Here is a 19,117-nt window from a genome sequence, read left to right as displayed (position 1 = left end):
TGTCCGGTCTGCATTCGTGCTCCTTGTCCTGGACCCTGTTTGAGGCGGTGAGAAGTCAGTTGGACGGTGTTGTTGAGGAAACACGGGGAATGTCAATTGGAACGATGCTGTATTAACCCGTTAATTGTATCTTGATGTGAAGAGCTTTGTCAACGCTGACTTCCCGACCTGTCGCCACTACGCGAACAACCGACACCGAGGTAGAAGAATGAATCGGTTGGTACCGTCTGCTGCGTGAACCCGCCACTTGATCAGCGCGAAGAGGAACATCGCAATTCGGACGAGAAGACGGGATAAATACAGATCGAGTCATAGCATCGTGCAAGACATTTTTCTCGCGAAGAAAATAAACAAGCTGCACGCTGAAATTTGTGAAACGAAACTATAAACGGTGAAGTCGGCGTATATGATCGAACTTTATTCGCAATCTGAAGAGGAAACACGAGAATGAGCATGCGAAGGGTGGAAAAGGGCAGGCCAACCAGCCAAAAAAATGAATTGAATATGATAAGAAATATCGAGATTCGTAAAGCAAGCGTGAAATTATGTGTTTTACAACAGGTTTTCTGACATGGTCTATACAATCCCTCGTGCTGCACCACAGAGGTTGCATTTTGTCAGAGGATGTGTTCTTGCCGCTGTGCATGGAGCGGCTTCTAGCAGAGTACTAGGCGTGTTGCTGCATTTGAAGGATACAGTAATATAGCTTATTTCTGCGCCACGCACGAACTGGATATTTTAATGGTCTTATCGGCAAATACGCTGGCCGCGTACGTCCTCAACGTCAAATGCAAAAAAATTAAAAGGAAGAAAAGAAAATTAGTGGATTTAAGTTTTGCTGTTTGTTGCGAGCCACGTGGTCGCGAGACCGATGTCTTAAACAAGCATCGACATATCAAGGGGCTTTGTTGATGTTTGCAGTACATTGTAATTAAACACTTTGTGCCACCAGCGGTCCGCTTAGTAAAATCAGTGATTTTTTGAGGAATTTAGCATTTGTTTTTTGCAATTGTGTCTGCATTTGATAATGTCAGCTTCATGCTGCTTATGCCGGCAACACAATGCAGCTCTCAAGTGCCAATTTTTACGTTTAGGAATTAAAGGAATGGAATGGAACGATTCAGTCATTCCATGAGTGGGAATGGGCCCAGTGTCTCCATTCCTAGGAATTGAAAGTAATTGAATTATCGAAAGCTCTAATTCCCCGGAATGGAATTGGAATGGAATGAGGGTGCCCATTCCGCAACACTGATAAATACATGTTGTGTTCTTGCAGCGATTTCCCACGGTCGTCATCCAGAGAAGTCTTATTGGATAGATAGAAGTAGGCAGCAATTGTTTCAGGCCCAGCCCAAACTAATTAGGAGATGGCAGATCGTGAGATTTTTTGTTGATCTCGTTATTTAAGACCACATAGATGCTTTTCGTCCCCAAGTGTTCTTGTTACTTATACTGCCTGTTTTACGGAACGTCAATCAAGTCCCTCTGGCAAATACAACGCATCACTTGTTTACTGTTTCACGGTTGTATTGTTCCCTGCCAAGGGGCGTATACAGAGAAATGCATAACGTTCGCGGTCTTTTTTTATTTGCTTTCTGTAAGTTTCAGGTTATGGTTTCAATGAGACAATTCTCGGGCTTTATCAGTAATCCGTAAGTCATCATTTTAAAAGTATATAAGGCACTCGCAAAATTTTATGGCGTTAAGAAAAATTGGTTGTGTTTGTCGGTTTGGGATTTTTGTCGCATTGCATTTTTACGTCAGAGGTCCTGCTCCCCGTGGTCAGGGCGCGCAACCGAGGTGCACCACCAGGGATTCTTCGTATGGCAGAACTGAGCCGGAGGATCGATGTTTATTCTTGCAAGCAATACTCTTGCACGCTTCCTTTCCTCCTACGGGATAGGCGAGCTAGCTTGGATGTATATGACTTAGGGTGCGCAAGGGGGGGGGGGGGGGGGGGGGGGGTCAAATGGCATGTGGCTGAAGCCCCTTAAGCTCGCCCCCCCCCCCCCCCCCTGGCTATCGTGGGTTGTCGACAGTGGATGCTTCGGATCTCTCAATGTCGTCTCAGGCACAAGCTTTCAGCTCTCTTCAGGAACTGTACAAACGAAAACTTATGCAATCCTTAATGTTCATATGCTATTGTTGATAACCTTCAGCGTTTGCACTCTAGAGGTACTAAAAAGTAGTGTATTGAACTAGATCAGCCATAAGAGCGTAACGAAAAATTTGCGAAGCAAGGGTTAAGCAATATGAAACATACTTGTTCCGTCATATTAGGGAGTTTTGGTAGACCGTGCTTCCCCCTCCGCTATCCCTCCACTACGAAGAAACCGCCACTGCGCCTGCGCGCCGATGGCCTTGGCTGTAGAGTTTCGGGTAGCGGAGGGGCTTAGCGGAGGGGGAAACACGGTCTACTAAAACTCGCTATTATGTTTAGATTATAAACCCTGATTAGCTTCCAGAGATTCTCTAATTTTCTGAATGACATCGGTGCATGAATCGGTGATTTTACAAATCGACGAATGTTAAGCTGTTTAGAGCTGTTGCTGGTTTAACGGTTTGCGACTACTTAAAGTAAGATATCACAGCACTCTCATGCTGGTGCAAAGATAACGGCTTGATCCTCAACTTGATAAAAAAAATAGTTTTCGAGGAAAAATTTAAGTCTTTTTTAAATACTCTGAACCAGTGCTTAATTGAGGGTGCCTCAATCAATCAACATTTTCTGAACACGTCGCGTAATTATGCAGTACATGTTACCGCACTTTAAGTGGGATCACCAAAATGACTTTCCATTTTAAAAGGTTTTTTTTTCATTTGATATCAGTGTTTATATTTTATGTTGTACAAGCTGGATTTCTCTAACACGGTGTGGGATTGTTAAAACAAAACAGACATCAATGAACTTGAAAACATAGAGAAGAAATATGTTCAACTTCTTTATGATCGTCATTTTCTCAGGCGGATGTATATCAGCTTTGAGCAGTTGTTATGTATTTTAGACTTTCACTACCCTTCTGAAAGGTGAATGACGCGCCATTTTTTATATTTGTACACAAATGTCTCAACTGTTATTGATTGTCCCAAACCAACCTCATATGTTTTAGCCATGTACCAAATAACTCTTAGTTATCATTCTGCATTCGGTTGCTCTAAATCATATTCCCGAGAAGTTACAGACGGGAGCAACACAGTGTATTCGCCCATGACTCCTTGCGACGAGTGTTCCCTGTGCTGACTCAGGAAGATGGGGTCAGTACTGTTTTGTGCAGGTGGCCCTTGCAGTGTTGCAGACGCTCTTCCCAAACCGGAAAGAAAGCTTGTTTCTCGTTACTTCTCAATCTTGGAACAAGTTCTCGCTACAAGTTTCTGTGCTCCGAGAGAAACGCGTTCCGGTTATGCTTCAGAAAGGAACGTGTCATTGCTTTAATGTTGTATTTGTGTATTGTAATGAAATATTGCCGCGCGCCTGATCGAGAAGATACGCTTCTCCGTTCATCGAGAAGATTCGCGTACACTTTTACCCCGAGCGTAAAAAGAAAACAAAGCCAGAGTGACCCTGCCTAGTCAGTCTCGCCCCAACGCTCGATCCTGCCGTGGCGTCGCCATCGACCTTTGCGACGCTAGCCTTCTTCTATTTTGTTTCGGGCACGAGTTCGCCCTATTAAACGTTTAGTTTCCTTCAGTTTTTCGTTGCTAAATCAATTGTCATTCGTGACAATATTTCGCTATATAATCCGTCGATAAAATAAAGAAACCAAGTGAAAATATCCACATTGAACAACAGTCGGGGACAGGTTAAGAGTTCATATCATGCTCCTTTCACCTCTTTTCACCTTAGCATAGCAAACGCTGGAGAGGAGGTCTTCCGTAATCGCTCTGCTAAAGTGAAATAAAATGTGGGAGGAGTCTCCCCTAAACACCGACTATACGTGTCGTGTCGCAATGATCACTTTTTTTTTAAATTTCTTTGTTTACGACTACCTTTTAGACACTTCCCTCTCCCTTAAAATTGACGTTCGAAATAGACGATAATAAAAATCTGAAATGCCTACTACATTCGGGTAAAATTGGAGGTGCATGAAGAAAGTTCCATTAGTGGTTACTTTGAAGACGCAACGAGTTCCTATTCCAGTGATGCAAGATGGAACGGCGGCCGTCCTCCTCAAAGGAACGCGTTCCAGGAACCTCGTTTCTGGGGACGCCGTCCCATACAACACAGGGGTCTTGTCAGGCATTTTCCGAACTTTGTCGCATGTTCTGGAAGGCGGTTTTATGCACTGGGTTAGAGACAGATGCCTGCCTGTGTTCGGTGTCTGCCTCAGAATGCAGGGTGTGATAGGCAAGATGGTGAGAGATATGGCTTAAAGTCAACAAAGGATTGCCTACGGCAAAGCTAGAGTTTTATTATTTTTTTAATGAACTTCTTGGTTTTAGAAAAAACTGCCAGCAAAAACTCTGGGAATACTACGACTTTCACAGTCTTCGGTTATCCCGAACGTTTTTATCTCGTAGCATTTAAACAGGATTTCGCAGCTTCTGCACAACCCCACACAATGGCGATTAGAAAGAATAAAACATTTAGTTTTGCCGGGTTAAATAGGGGCCAGAGAGACAGCCGCCTTCCGTTGTGATCGGGTTACAAGAAAACGACATATTTGGCACTAATCTTGATCGATGCTAGGCTTACGTTACGATCTTCTCGATTTGTTCTTATTCCAGGGTTTTAGCACAGACTTAGCATTCGCAGAACCGTAAAATGACAGCGGCCCAGCCTGTTTGTTCGAGTAATCAAAGATCAGCGTGAAATGTTAACAACGAGGATGAACGAAATTAGTCTGGTAGCTCTTGGAAATGGACTGGTATTTTCGTGTGCGGCTGCACTCATTTTAAGCATGCTGACTTCTCAAGATATGTTTTAAAAACTCTTCTTTTTTTTCAGATTCTCTACGCATTGTGCGAGCGCTTACTCAAGCTCTGCGAAAACAGCTCCGGCGTCGACGCCAACCGATCCTCCAGCAGCAGGAGTACGGCGTCAGTGAGTGCGGCCAGACTCAGCTTCGAGCTGACGGAGCTGGAGCCCTTCTGGACGAAGTTCCTGTGCTCGTCGTCTCTGCGCGACCGCTGGCGGTCGGCGTCGGAGGGCAGCCAGTCGGCCGAGCTCGTCAGCCCTTCGCCTGAGGAGGGCCCCCAGGAGAACGACACCGTCCTGGACTCGCTGCTCGTCGCTGGCCTGTCCGGACTGTTCACCCCGACACCCGCCAGCCCAGAATGCGGCTACGAAGAGGTCCTGGAAAACGAAGACATCTCGGAAAGCCAGGCTTTGGCCGACAACGCCTGCTTCAAGGAGCTGTCATCGCAGAAGGAGCTGCGCTCATTGGCGCGCAAGGACGTTACCCACGTCTCTTCGGCCGAAGTCGGGCGCGCGCTGCTGCTGGAGCACGCGCTGCTCGGGCCTTCGTTTCTGAGCCGGCTGCGCAGGTTCCAGCGCGAGCTCAACAGTCGAGGTCCTGCCTGGGACATGCTGAATGTGGAGCAGGACCCCGCGCTCCTGGCGGGGCTGCTCTGGTTCTGGCTGGACAAGCTCAAGGAGCCCGTGCTCAGCACACATCACCTGACCGCAGTGGTCATCCAGCCCGACAACCCGGTCGCCGTTCTGCTCAAGTTAGACAGGGCAAGCACCGATAGAGCCAAGCGTTTTCCTCATACGTTTCTCGCTACCCAGGTGTGGCGCAAATGAAGGCAAGGCCTCAGAAGTGTAACAGAGGCCGGAAGAGGCAATGCCTCGAGTACAGCTAGGCGAGGACTTTGTAAATCATGCCGCTAGCTTTTGCTTTCCCCACCTAATTAACTTGGAAGCGAATAAATCATCAATAAAGTAGAGGATTCATTAGTGTGATTTATGTGAAAACCTTTATATGTGTGTTTGGGTGCTGCAGGATGAACTCGTCTATATATAATTTTATTGAATTGACTTCTTAATTTAGATATCTTAAGTTTTAAGCTCTTCACTGTTTTCAGTACCCGACCTTGGCAAAGTTTACACTGCATTAGACTGATTTAACCCCGAAAATTGCGGAACTTATCTGACGGTATTGAGACTTTGCCGAGAGAATGTTAACGCGACAATTATGCCTCGCGCACTTGTGAAAACAAATACGCACTCCGGTACGACGCGTACGTATTTAAAAACGGGTAGTTGTGGGCCTTGTAAACGCGGGATAAAGGGCGGGGGCCGTAGACCAACGCCTTTGTTTGTGCGCGGTGCAGGGCGCCCGCTTCACCACCGAGTACCTGGTACGCTTCGTATCCCGCCTGCAACTGCCGTCGTCCCAAGAGCGGCGTTCTGTGCTCCGACGACTGACGTCTGCACTGTGCCACCAGGCGCTCTCCATCGACGGCGTGGCCCGGCCGGTGCTCTCCGGCTGGGTCAAGATGCGAGAGGGCACCGCGGCCAGAGCCACCGAGTTCATGGAGGTTCTGTACGAGGCTGTCGCAGCCTCGTGCAGTACGCGCGACGGGTCGCTCGCCAATGGACAGGCCAGAGACAAAAGCTTCCGAGGCATCAACATTATGGCGTCGGCTATCGCGAGATAGCCCCACGTCGATCCATCCACTGCTCATGAAGTCAGGCCATCTCCGGGGCTCCCCGTGGCTTTTGGTGGCCGGATTTTATCTAAATGTCATCTGAATCACGTCGCTTCATTTCTTCCACATCCATGTTCATGACAGACTCTTCCGTTGCAGCACTCTGATTTGTTGCGGGTTAGAAGCCGCGGGAGAGTATCAAATTAAAGCGCGTTACCAGATGTAGCATCCTAAGACCTGGATTGCTATGCATAGTTCACTTCATTGTTTAGCTCCTTCGCTCCGTGCTGGTGATCTACATCTGAGAAAGAATGAAGTCGTGACAAGCGGGAATAGTAGACTTGGTGTCACGCGGGTACATAGGACGCCGAATTGCGCTACCTTTCCATATTGAGGAGCCTTAGTAGAGTAAATGAATTGCGAAGCCAGAGGATCGCATTCCTCTTAATGCGAAAGCACTAATGTCCCATCACGCGAAAATCCGGATTCGTCGGCGGCGGCGTGACCCAGCGATGGTACCAAAAATGGCCGACGAAGCCCCGAGTAAAAACACGTAAATAATTCTCCGATTGACGTCACAATTCTCAGGAAGGTTCCTCTAAATAAATTGAATTGATTGCTTTGAAAAGAAAATTTGGTACATTAAGGTCAGAGTGGGAATCGAACCAGGGCCTCCTGGGTGCGAGACGAACACGCTTTCCCGACGCCACGGCGGCTCCACGTTTCTGGCTGACTAAAGCCAGGTTCAGACAGTTGCGTTTGACTGCGTTTGACTGCGTTACGGCAGCGAGACACCAGGACATCCCTGCTGTTTATATCGCGTGCCAAGATGACTCTTTGAATTGAATTCCACGCTTCATACGAAGCACAGATGTGCCGGTGACTCGCTTTCGGTTCTCGCCGCAACGCAGTCAAACGCACTCAAACGCAAGTGTCTGAACCGGCCTTAAAGGTGTGCCACGGCCGGACTGGACGCGCGCGCTCACTTTCTCTTCTTACGGCCTTTGCAATCGCCCGGGATTCAACGGCATTTTTTCTCCATGTGTAGTTCACTTGCTTGCCGCCAGGGGCGCAGCCCCCTCACCCCACTTCGCCCCACTCGGAGAGTCCCTTCGAGCTGCTTTGCGCTGGTGGTCGAGCTTCGTAGGTTGTTGTTTTAACGACGGTTTGTTGTACTTCGCTCCGATTTGAGTCATGCATGGGCTGTCACAGCAGCCCTTGATCACATTGCCAAAGAAAAGGCCTATTCTAAGCAAATAAAGATGCCAGACACTGCTTCTGAGTGGTGTCTGACATCAAGTCGGGCACAGCAGCGGCTGTGCCCGTTTTGGATACCACTGACCTGAAAAAACTGAAAGACCCTTGGGCTCCATTTCCATCCGTGACATACTCTGGTCTGGTATATGTCGGTGGCTATCTGGTGAAACTCATTAGTGAGTTTGGGTGCACCGCCTGTGTTATGCTGTTGACTACGAGTAACAGAGGTGATCCTCGAGATCTGTTCGTCTTATTGCAAGGCCAGGATAAAAGCGGACTTCATTATCCAAATCCTAGGTTCCTAGCACTTCTGGACAACATTGCTGCTTTTTTTTAAAGGCTGTTAAGCACCTTCCGCGTACAAATGTGCACGAAGTTCTGCAACTACTCATCGCACCCTATCTTGAAGACACGCCAATCTTAAGTTGCCGAGAGGGCATTGAGAACAGTCACTCAAAGCGCTTGGCAGATCTAATTTACAACAAGTTCTTCAGAATACTTCTGATAACCCGTGCAAAGGCGGTCACAGACAGGAACGAAAAATCAGCTGGATATGTGCACAAGCCCTTGAGGAAGCACTTTAGGCTGTAACATGCACTGTTCTAAAATTGTACAGACTACTACACCCTCGTCTAGAGCAGCTGACCGACTTCATGTGAGGCCTATGAAATGATGACGCAGACCACGGCAATAGATAGATTGGGCCTGCTTACATTTCACGAGAGTGTACAAATTATTTGCCATTTAAAGTTCCGCCACTTAGAAGGGGTCCGTCTCCTTCTGTTCTTGAGTTGCAACATAAGTCCTGGGGTAGCCCAGGGGTGAGGTGACAGCGCCCCCCGCGAATTGCGGCGGGAGGTGGCGATTGCCACAATTGCAAAGGCCGTAAGAAGAGAAAGAGAGCGCGCACTTCCAGTTCGGCCGTGGGTGTGCCTAGTGCGTGCGTTACTGCACAGCTCACGTCGGAAATATCAATCGAAAACATTTGACCAAAGGAACTATAATGCTTTCGCATTTTCACAAGCAAGCAGTCTTAAGTGTCTCTGCCGAATTTTTCTTTCACCGCCAACTTCTTATTGGCGGAGAAGGGGTAACATGATCTAACACAGTCCCAAGCGCTAGAAGAAAAGGCGGCCGTGGAGATTAGAGTTTTGAGCGATCAAGTTCTACAATCATAGAAGTTTTTGGCGAAGTTTTACCTGGTCTTGCAAAAGACCACTGCGTCATCTGTTTCTGTGATCGGTGGCAGGGTGTACGCCATTTTCCGCTATAATTATTAATTTATAGTGAAAATCTTGAACGTTGTAAGAGCTTTTTCGAAAAGCAATAGAGAAATGGACTTCCTTCGGTCTCAAACTTGTTTGAAAGACCATTCATGCTATTACGATATTTTGTGAAATACCAGGTTTCAGAGAATGTTTTCATTTCTTGTAGCTTGCTCACAAAGTGTAGTGTGCGAAAACCATCGAATTCTTAAACACTTCCTGAAAACCCCTAGCTATGGGGAGCGATGAGACTATATTTTGTCTGTCGGTGTCACTGCCCCAGACATCTGCATCCAGCGTCTCCGGCCTGTTCCGTCCTCAACCCTTGGGAGAACCTAGCCCACAAAAAAGCGTTCTTCACGTGCGATCGCTGCGAAGCGACCTAAAAGAGAATGCAGAACATCGTGGCTCCCCTGTTGCCAAGTGGTAAGGTAAAAAAAAAAAAACTGGATTTGTGTAAATCGTTTTACACGTAAGCTGAACCTAGCACTACCATAGAGGGTGTTTCTCGGTACGCGGCCCAAATTGTTCCTGCAAAATGTACGCATCGCGCAGGAAAAATGGTAATCTCGTAATAATGTCCGCTAAATTAATTATTAAAAAAATAACATCGTTCGATGTAAATTGTTCATACTTATTCTTTTAGTAATTACTTTGCTAACTAATCAGTTTGAAAGTAGGATTTTCATTATATGAGGCCACTTATAAAAGACGCACATCTGGGCCAGGAGTGCTGTCCCTCGAAGCCAAAGCGCGAAGTCACCGCCTCGAGTCCACCGCAGAAAGCGAGGAAGCGCGGCGCTCGCCGACGAAATAAAACGAATGACACTGCAAGAAAATTTTTTGAGTCTTGGGCTGCCCTCTCTCATTCGAAGATTGCGTAGTGCTGCACATAAGTTGCGCACTTTGACCACGCTGGCGCAAAGATGCGCTTTGGAAGGAAAGCTCAACGTTTGAACGAGTCCAAATAAACTTTTTTTAGAACTTCGTAAAGTACTGTACGCACATTACGTCTTTTTGAAGTGAATTGATGTAGGGTGTTTTTTTATCATGTCCAGTAATGTTCTAGCTAAAACTATATTTTCCAAGTTAATAATTATAGATGTAGCTGCTCGAAGGCTATTAATATTCCAACACGACCGAACGCTGTTAGATTTTCCAACAAGGCCGTTTGACAGAGATCAATATGACAATAATCGCGATGCGTAGCTCTCCAAGAAAAGATTCGGCAAGCGTTGTAAGAAACGCCCCTCTTGCGGCACCTAAGTGTTAGAGAAAGAATGGTTGTTTACGGCTACGGATGGATAGGCAAACGCCGATAAATATCCAGGTTTTAAAAAGTTGCTTCCACCACTTCATAACAACCTCACATTCCCAACGATCGCTCAACTCGCTTACACACATGTCGGCTAGTCAGTGGAATGACCCGTGCAGCAACCGGCCTCAAAACATGTGTGTGATTGTCGTGTTCGTTATTTTTGCTGTTGTTTCCACTGTCATGTGGATATTACATCGACGTCAATTCATGGCAACATGTTAGTGCTCTTCACGCTTACCATTCTTCAAGCCTCATTTGTAAAATGGTAACCGACACGCCATTTTTGGATGGTAAAGCAATTTTTTTGTTTGTCTGTTTATTTGCAGTACTTTTCAGAATCATGTAAAGCGTTAACTTAAGATAAATCACCAGTATTCACCCGCAGAAGATCCCGGAAAGCCGAGTGAGACTGGGCAGACTGGGCGAGGGTCTTTGTCCGCTAACAGAGAAATCGCTATTTTTACAAGTCGTATGCGTCGCATGTGTTTCGAACGTCGAATAACAAGATTTTTCTAGCTACTAGGAAACGATGGGCAACCTTTTTGTTTTTTATTAGTTAACATTTTATTGTATGCGAAATGCTGCCACTTCCTGCTCGTTCTTCCTGTACATTTGTATAGAAATAAAAGCTGATTTCCTTCTTACAGCTCCGTGTTTCCCTGTCGTGACTGGGTACCCGGAAAGCCAAGGCACTTTCTTCGGTTGTGCACTGTGCGCGTTGGCGTCTAGAAAGGCCGCGATCACTTACGGGCATGCGTGGGCAGAAAGCGGACCTCGAGAAAGTGACCGCTACAGCAGAGCGATCGATAAAAACACTCTTTCGACCCAGAGGTCGTCTCCTGGGCACTGCCTGTTGACGCTCTTTAGGACACGCCAATCAATAGAACGCGGAACAGTCATCCGGTGTCGGCCGCCTCGGTGGCTCCGAAGCAAAGCGCCTAGACCCCCAGGTGGCAGGTTCGAACACTGGCCGGGGTGCCCGCAATATGACGGAGACATATTCCGCAGAAGTCGTCGTGTATGGGAGCTTTCGCACGCAGGGCAAAAGAATCCCAGGCGCTTCAAGATTAATCCCCAGTCATTCACTGGGGTGTGCCAGCTGCCCTATGTTAGTTTGGCAAGTCAAACCCCCAAATTTGAGTTTTACACCGAAGCTGTATATGACTCCTTGGTCGGGATTTTTTCGTGTCCGTCGACAGAAGAAGTTGAAAGAATATTGGACAGAAAACCCCACCGCACGCCTTATCAGCTTTCGCGCGTGCCTTGTCATTTATCATGCGGTTCTGACACTTGTTTCAGGAAGAAAACCACAAAAGAAGTGTAAGAACCACATGATATATAATAAGGAGCGCGAACAATATGCGAAGCACGTAGCGTTCCCCGCACGCGTTTCACTGTGAACTGTTGGGGGGGCAGAGACTTTGTCAGGCTTCACGCCTTTATCTCTGCCCCCTGGGCGGAAAAAAACCCGCCAAACAAATAAAGAAAAAAAAAAAAAAAAGATTGCGGTAGCTTAAGGTGCAACCCCACCCTTGGTTAGTGTGATTCTGAAGCAACAGATGCCGGTGGGATCGCCTTCCAAGCCTGTTCATCAATCCAAGAAATCGTGTGTGGTGGCGCTTCGATACAGTGGGATATTTTTCTATATCCTGAATTTGGCATCCCTGGTATCTTGCTTGTTTTTCTGTGCACGAGCTTTCTTTGGAACGCGCACGGCTGCCCCAGTTCTCTTGCAAGGGGGCCAGTTGCCACGCTCCGAGCTCACGTCTTCAGCAAGTGTGGGCAGAACAAAACACGGAAATCGTCCCGAGCCAAATGGCGAGACACATGCACAACCAAACCACCGACGCGTTGAAATATATAAAATTTCCTGTGCCGGAGATTTCAGAGGCCAGTTACACATATTTCAATATGATCAGATTTATGTTGATACGAATGAAGGTGACAAGAGGACGAATAGTGAACTGAAAAATAAAGGCTTAATCGGCGAACTTGTGCCAAACAAAAAAAACGCAAGGAAAGAGCGTCGAGGTAGCAAAAAAGCAGGCGGCGATTCGGCAGCGTGACAGAGAGCGAGAGCGAGAGTGACTCGACGAGGTCGCCGGCAGCTGCTTATCTACAGTGCGTCACCATCTCGAAAGTTCGGCAAAGAAGGTTCGAGCGTCGCGCGCTCGGGGCGAGGATGAACGGGCGCTTTCGAGAACAAGAAAACAGGACGAAAGTTACGCCTGGGGCTCTAAACTCGCCAAACACAAAGTTGGGGCCAAAGTTAACGGAGCGAAGCGATCGGTCTATCACGACGATGACTTGGTGCTTTTTTCACCGACGTCCAATCGGCACGCTCCGCGAACTTCCCACTCCAACTTTGTGTTTGACGAGTTTAGGGCCCCTGGGGCCCTAAACTCGTCAAACACAAAGTTGGAGCCGAAAGTTTGTAGGGCGCGCTGATTGGACGTCGGCGAAAAAAGCGCGAAGTCATCGTCGTGGTAGACCAATCGGTGCGCTTCGTCAACTTCGGCCCCAACTTTGTGTTTGACGAGTTTAGGGGCCCTGGTGGAAAGAATGAACGCAAATCTTCTAGAAGTCCGTGACTGAGCGTTGCTTTCTCGGCTCGGCGGGCGGCAATATGACGGGCCGGTGCTTTTGTCGTGGATGTGCTTGGCTCTTTGTGGATTTCCAGGAAAACGAGCTGACGGAATAGACTTGAGTGTCCAAAATTCTAGCCTAAGGAATTAATCACCTAAGAAATTAAAAAATAAACTATTTTTGGGTGGTTAGGTGCCTTATTTAGGCAGCTGGGTGTTCATTTTGACCAAAACCACGAGACTGGAAAACACAAAAAAATGACACTCAGGTTTAGATGTTGAGTGTGGTAAACCCAAAGTAGGGCTGGTGCGGGAGTCATAATAAAAAAAATTCCGAGGTTAAAAATTAACTCACAGCAATAAATGATAATAACTAATTATCATTCATTCGTTATTATAATATTTAACGAATTCAGTGATAAATGCAATGACTGGCCAGGCAAAGATTCTTGGTCTGTGGATAGCTTTTCCACAGTTTAAGCATAGTACACGATGTTACAAAAAAAAAATTACAGGGTCTGTAAAACTACAAAAAAGTATAAACTTCTCAGTTCTATTGTAATGCTTGTTTTTTGTTGTACTGCTTGTGGCACGGGTATTCCCAATTCTCCCTCTTTTTTCTTTTTTCTTTCGTCTCTTTTGTTTTGTGAAGGTTTGTCCCTCTCTTTCCTTCGTCTCTTTTGATTTGTGTAGGATTTGACGCCTATATAAGTACCCTTCGTTGTCAAATAAAATTCAGCTGTGTTTGAGGCTTTGTGTTTGTCCGTCCCTTTTTGTCCCAGTCTCGGGGTTTGTGTCGAAATGGGCTTCATTTTCCCATTGAAATTTTCAGAAAATCACTTATAACTTTGGAATAAGGTGTCCGTTCGGGATGAAACTGTGGCATCTGGTTGTAACCTAGACCTACCTTTTGGCGGAAAATGAGCGTTAAACGATGCGTAGTTTATTTTTTAGGTAAAAAAAAAAGCTGCATTTTTTTGTGGTATCCTGTACCAGTCTTAATTTGGTGATTTGGTGATTTATGCGCGCAAGTAGTGGTGTGCAAAAATGAAAAAAAGATGCAAACGGGTACAGTTTGACATTGTATAAAATATAGTGTAAGCCCTCAGATGGTACTTAAGAATGAAACAGCCCTACATTTTGCACTAGCGTTGAGTGTATCGAAAGTTAAGGGTGCATCAAAGGCTAAAGCTTGTACACATATACTGCTCAGGTCATTTTGTTTGAAAGCTCATAGTACTTTATTACCCTCAGATTTGGTGTAAGTCCTGTTCTCATTGCTTACAAGAAAAAAAAAAAGGAAACTTTCTAAGCTTGGGTTGATATAAAAACTCCACCTGCTGACAGCCAATCATCTCGGCGCCGATTATGAGTATTCACTGCATGCCGATGGTTTCGCGCTTAGAACGAGTTTTTTTCCACGTGATTTTACACAATCACAATTGTTATTGACAACCAATAATGTTTACTCAGGCAAGCGGGCATATGTGAAGCTTATAATATTTTGTATTGATTGTGGCACACGTGGCAAGTTGCATAGGCTTTTTACAATCCACGAAATAGAATGCTTCTGGGTTACGTTGGTCTCTAATGCATGTAGCACACAAAAGAACACGAACTGAATTGCAGTGGGAAACGAAAATAAATGATGATAAACAAGCGTGTCGTCACGCGAAAACTGAGGGCATTGCACATATACAGAAGATAAGCTTTGTTTCACTAAATACATTACTAGTAAATTATTTGGTTTCACCCTGCGAGCGAAGCGGAACATACAAGTGCGAGCATACTGCCCTGAACTATACTTCCAGTGAACAAACGCACCATACAAAGCATCGAGTTCGTTTTTATAGCTCTTGGTACGCTCAAACTTTTAGAAACACAATTATAATCAATTCTATTATTTTAATTATTTTTATTAAATGCGCCTATGTGATTTTTTTTTGTCTGTTGCGTTCACATGCCATTTTCTTAGATATATAATATTTTTCCAGAAGTCCGACACCTATAGTCTGGTTCATCATAAGTAATGGCCGAATAATCAAAGATGTAGACAAAAAACAAAGAACGTGAACAAGCGAACACACATTAAAAATGCAATGTAACGGGACATTCAAAACTAGTCGTTAGTTCTTTAGAGAGCAGCAGTTTAGTTTTCGTACATTGTTACCCGTTGAAGGTTATAAAACATGCAGTACAACGGTTAGCTCGGGGTCTTTAACGTGCATTATGCAGTATATGTGGTACACGATCGCACGACGGTAGGATGCAGATGGGCGACTGAACCCAGGGTACCTGCTAAAGCCCCTTGATAAAGGCGTTTTTTACAAGTACCGCCAACCATTGTTGGGGAAACGCGCAAGACACGTGCCACGAGCGGGTGCTCCGCCGCCATTCGCTTTCATGGGCCAGTAATTTTAGTGCTGCGCCGCCATTTGCCTCCAAGGCCCACTTGAGACACGGGCCTCGTGCGCTGGCACCTTTGAGGTTATTTGAAAAACCAACGCAAACACATCGAGGGGATTTAGTCTTTCCGCCAACGTTGGGTTCCGAAGCGTGAGCTCCGTGCTTTGAACGGAGCTCGCGCTCGAGCATTTCTCCACGTGCTCTGATCTGCGGTGCCGCACCACACTCGGCCAACGGTCCCCCGCCGCACTTAGTTTAGCCTGTGAGCTAAACCAAATGAGCTATGCTTAGAGTATCGGCACTTTTTCCCACAAAATTATTGTGGGTGCCGCCATCTTGGTGGTTAGTAACCAATCAAACGCAACCGCCGATCGTCATGATTCAAAAGTTTCGGTGTCAGGCAGCTCGCGTAATATTGCTTTGCTTTGTCACGAGCTGTTTGAACATTTGTGGAGGACGGAAAAGCGTTTTCTGTGATTTCAAAAGCTTAAAATAACTGACAACCATTATTTTAAGCACCAAGATGTCTATGAAGCGTAACTTACTTAGTTGTTCTAGTTTAGCCCGACCGCATAGGCATAGAAAGAGAACAAACAGCTTAACCTTGCGCTCTTGGCGCTGCTTCAGTGGCTTTATCAGCCCGTAGCGTTGGCTGCGTTCCGAACTAAGGTAAAGCAAAGCAAATATTCAGATCTTAGGGTTTCACAAGACAAACCAACAAAAATAACTTAACACACCCCAATAAAAAAATTGCGGGTTTATTTTGACTAATTGGAGATATTTTGACGTGCAACCGAAATCTCAGATTGTCCTCCGTCGGATTGCGGGCACCTCGGCCGATATTTAAACCCAACACATATAGATTTATGGGCCAGCGCGTTGGCTCAGAGACACTGAGACGATTTAATGTCTTGTGTTTTGTTTTAATATCATTGCCACTTAAAAGCCACCGAGGTGGTTTTTGAAACAAAATATTCCGACAAGCATAGTTTGATTGCGAAAATGGTGTTTCCATGTGATCAAACATTAAAATATTTTTGCATACGTGGCGGAATCTGAAATGGCAGAATGCATTTCATGGCGCCCATTTCATTTGGATTGCGTCGGGAATGCGTAACGACGCACAGTAGAACGCGCGTAAAAGTAGCTGTGGTGCACCCGCAGCCTCGCGCTTGTGTTTCTGATATCTCTGCCTCGCTCACTGCGGGCATCCAGGCATCTGACACCGTGACATCTCGCGATTTTTTCTGTCTTTCACGTGGCGTTCCAAGCGGCACACGACGGAAGATGCACATCAAGCTGTTCTTGAACACGTGTCGCCATCTGTACTTTATATTAAGAAACTACAATTTGCCGTAACTGAATGGGAAAAGTTTGAGGTCTTATCACATTTTAACGTGTAATATGTCAATATGGAAGTTCTGGAAAATGTAATATGAAACGATGCTTCATAATTTAATGTCTCGTTATTTTGATTAGTTAGCGTGATTCCGTTTTTATAGCGCCTTAACATGATGCCATTTTGAACTTTATTTTTTACTTTTAAAATGTACACTATATGTACAGCTCGTTGCTTACTTTTTTTAATTTATTACATGCAACCAAACTCTCGCGTAAATTATCGTGGACAATGGGACGTTTTAACTCGAGAACTAATTTTTTCAACATTAGAGACTACGGTCTATTAAAAGATAAATTATTAACTAACAACTAAAAGTAATCGTAATTTTAAGACATTAAAAAATTTTCGAGAAACAGCTCTTTAATTTGACATTAACTCTATAATTGTAAGTTACATAGAACGAAAGTTATAAGCCTTCAAAAAAGCACCAAAACGTCCTGCACGGTGGGGTTGCACCTTAAGCTGCCTTGACAATGGCAGCGTACGAAGTATTTCATATTGAAAAAAGTTTGTGTACAGCGCATGTACTTTTCTTTCGTCAATCATTTGGTATTGATCCTCTTGCTTTTTTACAAACATGACCTGCGGCTTGCGTTCCAATCGACTTCCGTCGAACCGTCTTTGCAAACCTGTTGAGCTGGCTTATGTCACCAGTGCTAGAAAGCATAAATGCTAGACGGACAACCGAGTTGCAGATTGAACGAGGGCCTTCGGCTGTGCAATATTACATCTTGGAGGAGGCAAGTTAATTTACAAGAGTACTCGAAACATTGTAACAGATCTCGCACTCCTTCATTCTTCTGGCGTTCACTTGGAGAATTGGTGGTTAAACGTTTCACCTACGTTTCAAGCACCGGTGTTAAGGTGGCCTTTGTTCATTCTTTTTATGAACCGTAAGTTCGGTGGGACGCCAAAGACTGGAGCTCCGCCTGGTGGAGTAGGGTCTATAGTGCAGTGGGAAGTCGTTGCAGGTGATACCATAGCTTCGCTGTCGAACCCTCTTCACAGCGTGGATTGGAACCTAAACTTTTTAGTCACCCGATGTACGCGCGCACTTTGAGCCCATTCATCTTAACATGGCTTTTCACTCGAAGTTATCTAGCACCAGAAGGAAGCAAAGACAAATTGATGATCGCTTGAACGGGCTAACTCTGCCGCGTTCAATACTCTAAGGGCTGTTGATGCTCCAGCGGTGACGAAAAAACCCGCGCCGGCGCGGACCGGCGTTCGTCGGCCCCTGCACCATGTTGCGCCGCGCAGAGAAGCGCCCAAACGACCGTGTTTAGCGTCCAACGTAGAGCAACCCTTGTCCAACGCACCCCGTCCTAGTGCCCCCCTTTGCGTATGCGCTTCTTCGTGCAACCGCATCTTCTCAACACCGTATTTTCGCACGTCGGTACCACTTATGCAATCGGTCGGTGTGGTTCGTCCATGTCGTGTAGTCAAGCTTCAAAACGGCGGTTCGGGGCAGTGGTTAGCAGTTCGAAAACAAGCAAATGATGCGCAATAACGGGTGCAAACCAGCATTTCTTTTCACTCGACTTTCCCTCAAATGTTGACGGTAGAACAAAAATCACAGTTTCGTGTCCGTCGAAGCTAGCCGCTTGGAAGGTTCGCCGTGGCAGTGTCAAGTGACTCCGGTGATTCCGCCGGGACGCTTCGATGAAAACTATGCACTCGATATTCTACAGGGACCTGTTTCTGACAGATGGGCAGTGTATTATCATCATAGTACACTTCCAGGTTGACTCAAGAGACTGACACCGAAGAGAGCGGACGATACCTAAGTTACACAATGTACGCCCTCAAAACTATTGCGCATTTTACAGAGCCAATGCAAACAATACAGGACAGTCCTGCTTTCATCGCGTACCGCTACTATCATTTACAAGCTAAGACACCCCAATTGAAAATTTCTGGACTGCCAAATAGTTAAGATGTTTCACTGGGTCCACCGCTCCTGTACATACGACGGCGCTTGTTTCGATCGGGAACGGCTACCAGTGGCGTTCGACTAACACATGATCGTACATAGCAGACGCATTAGGTCATCCTTAATTCGAATTAACTATACCTTTGGCGTGTCATCAAGCTTCTAGGTTTAGCCGGCACCCCACCGCCGGCTCTTTAGGCGTATAGGCCTAAAGAGCCACGGAATGGCACATCCTCGGAGCGGTCCATGTCCACGCATACACTCGCCCAGTTGAGCACATGAAACTTAAATATGCACATCAACATGGGAACACGAGAACACCACATGACACATGTTTAGAAATAGAACGGTAGATTCAGA

The 19,117-nt window shown here is 46.0% G+C and overlaps 1 protein-coding gene across 1 annotated transcript in view; it reads left to right on the top strand.

Annotated features, from left to right (window-relative positions):
- Nucleotides 1-6,600, top strand: part of LOC120843996 (protein tyrosine phosphatase domain-containing protein 1) — a 170,543-nt gene extending 163,943 nt beyond the window's left edge. Inside the window, exons 8-9 of the mRNA XM_042287602.1 lie at nucleotides 4,946-5,677; nucleotides 6,274-6,600. Of these exons, the coding sequence (XP_042143536.1) occupies nucleotides 4,946-5,677; nucleotides 6,274-6,600 (1,059 nt within the window). The remainder of the gene's footprint in view (nucleotides 1-4,945; nucleotides 5,678-6,273) is intronic.
- Nucleotides 6,601-19,117: the final 12,517 nt, after the last annotated feature.

The sequence above is a fragment of the Ixodes scapularis genome, unplaced genomic scaffold, assembly GCF_016920785.2.
Source record: "Ixodes scapularis isolate PalLabHiFi unplaced genomic scaffold, ASM1692078v2 ptg000005l_1___fragment_3__unscaffolded, whole genome shotgun sequence".
Taxonomy (NCBI): Eukaryota; Metazoa; Arthropoda; class Arachnida; order Ixodida; family Ixodidae; genus Ixodes; species Ixodes scapularis.
Note: the sequence above shows the minus strand (reverse complement) of the source record. Positions and strands in the feature narration are given on the sequence as shown.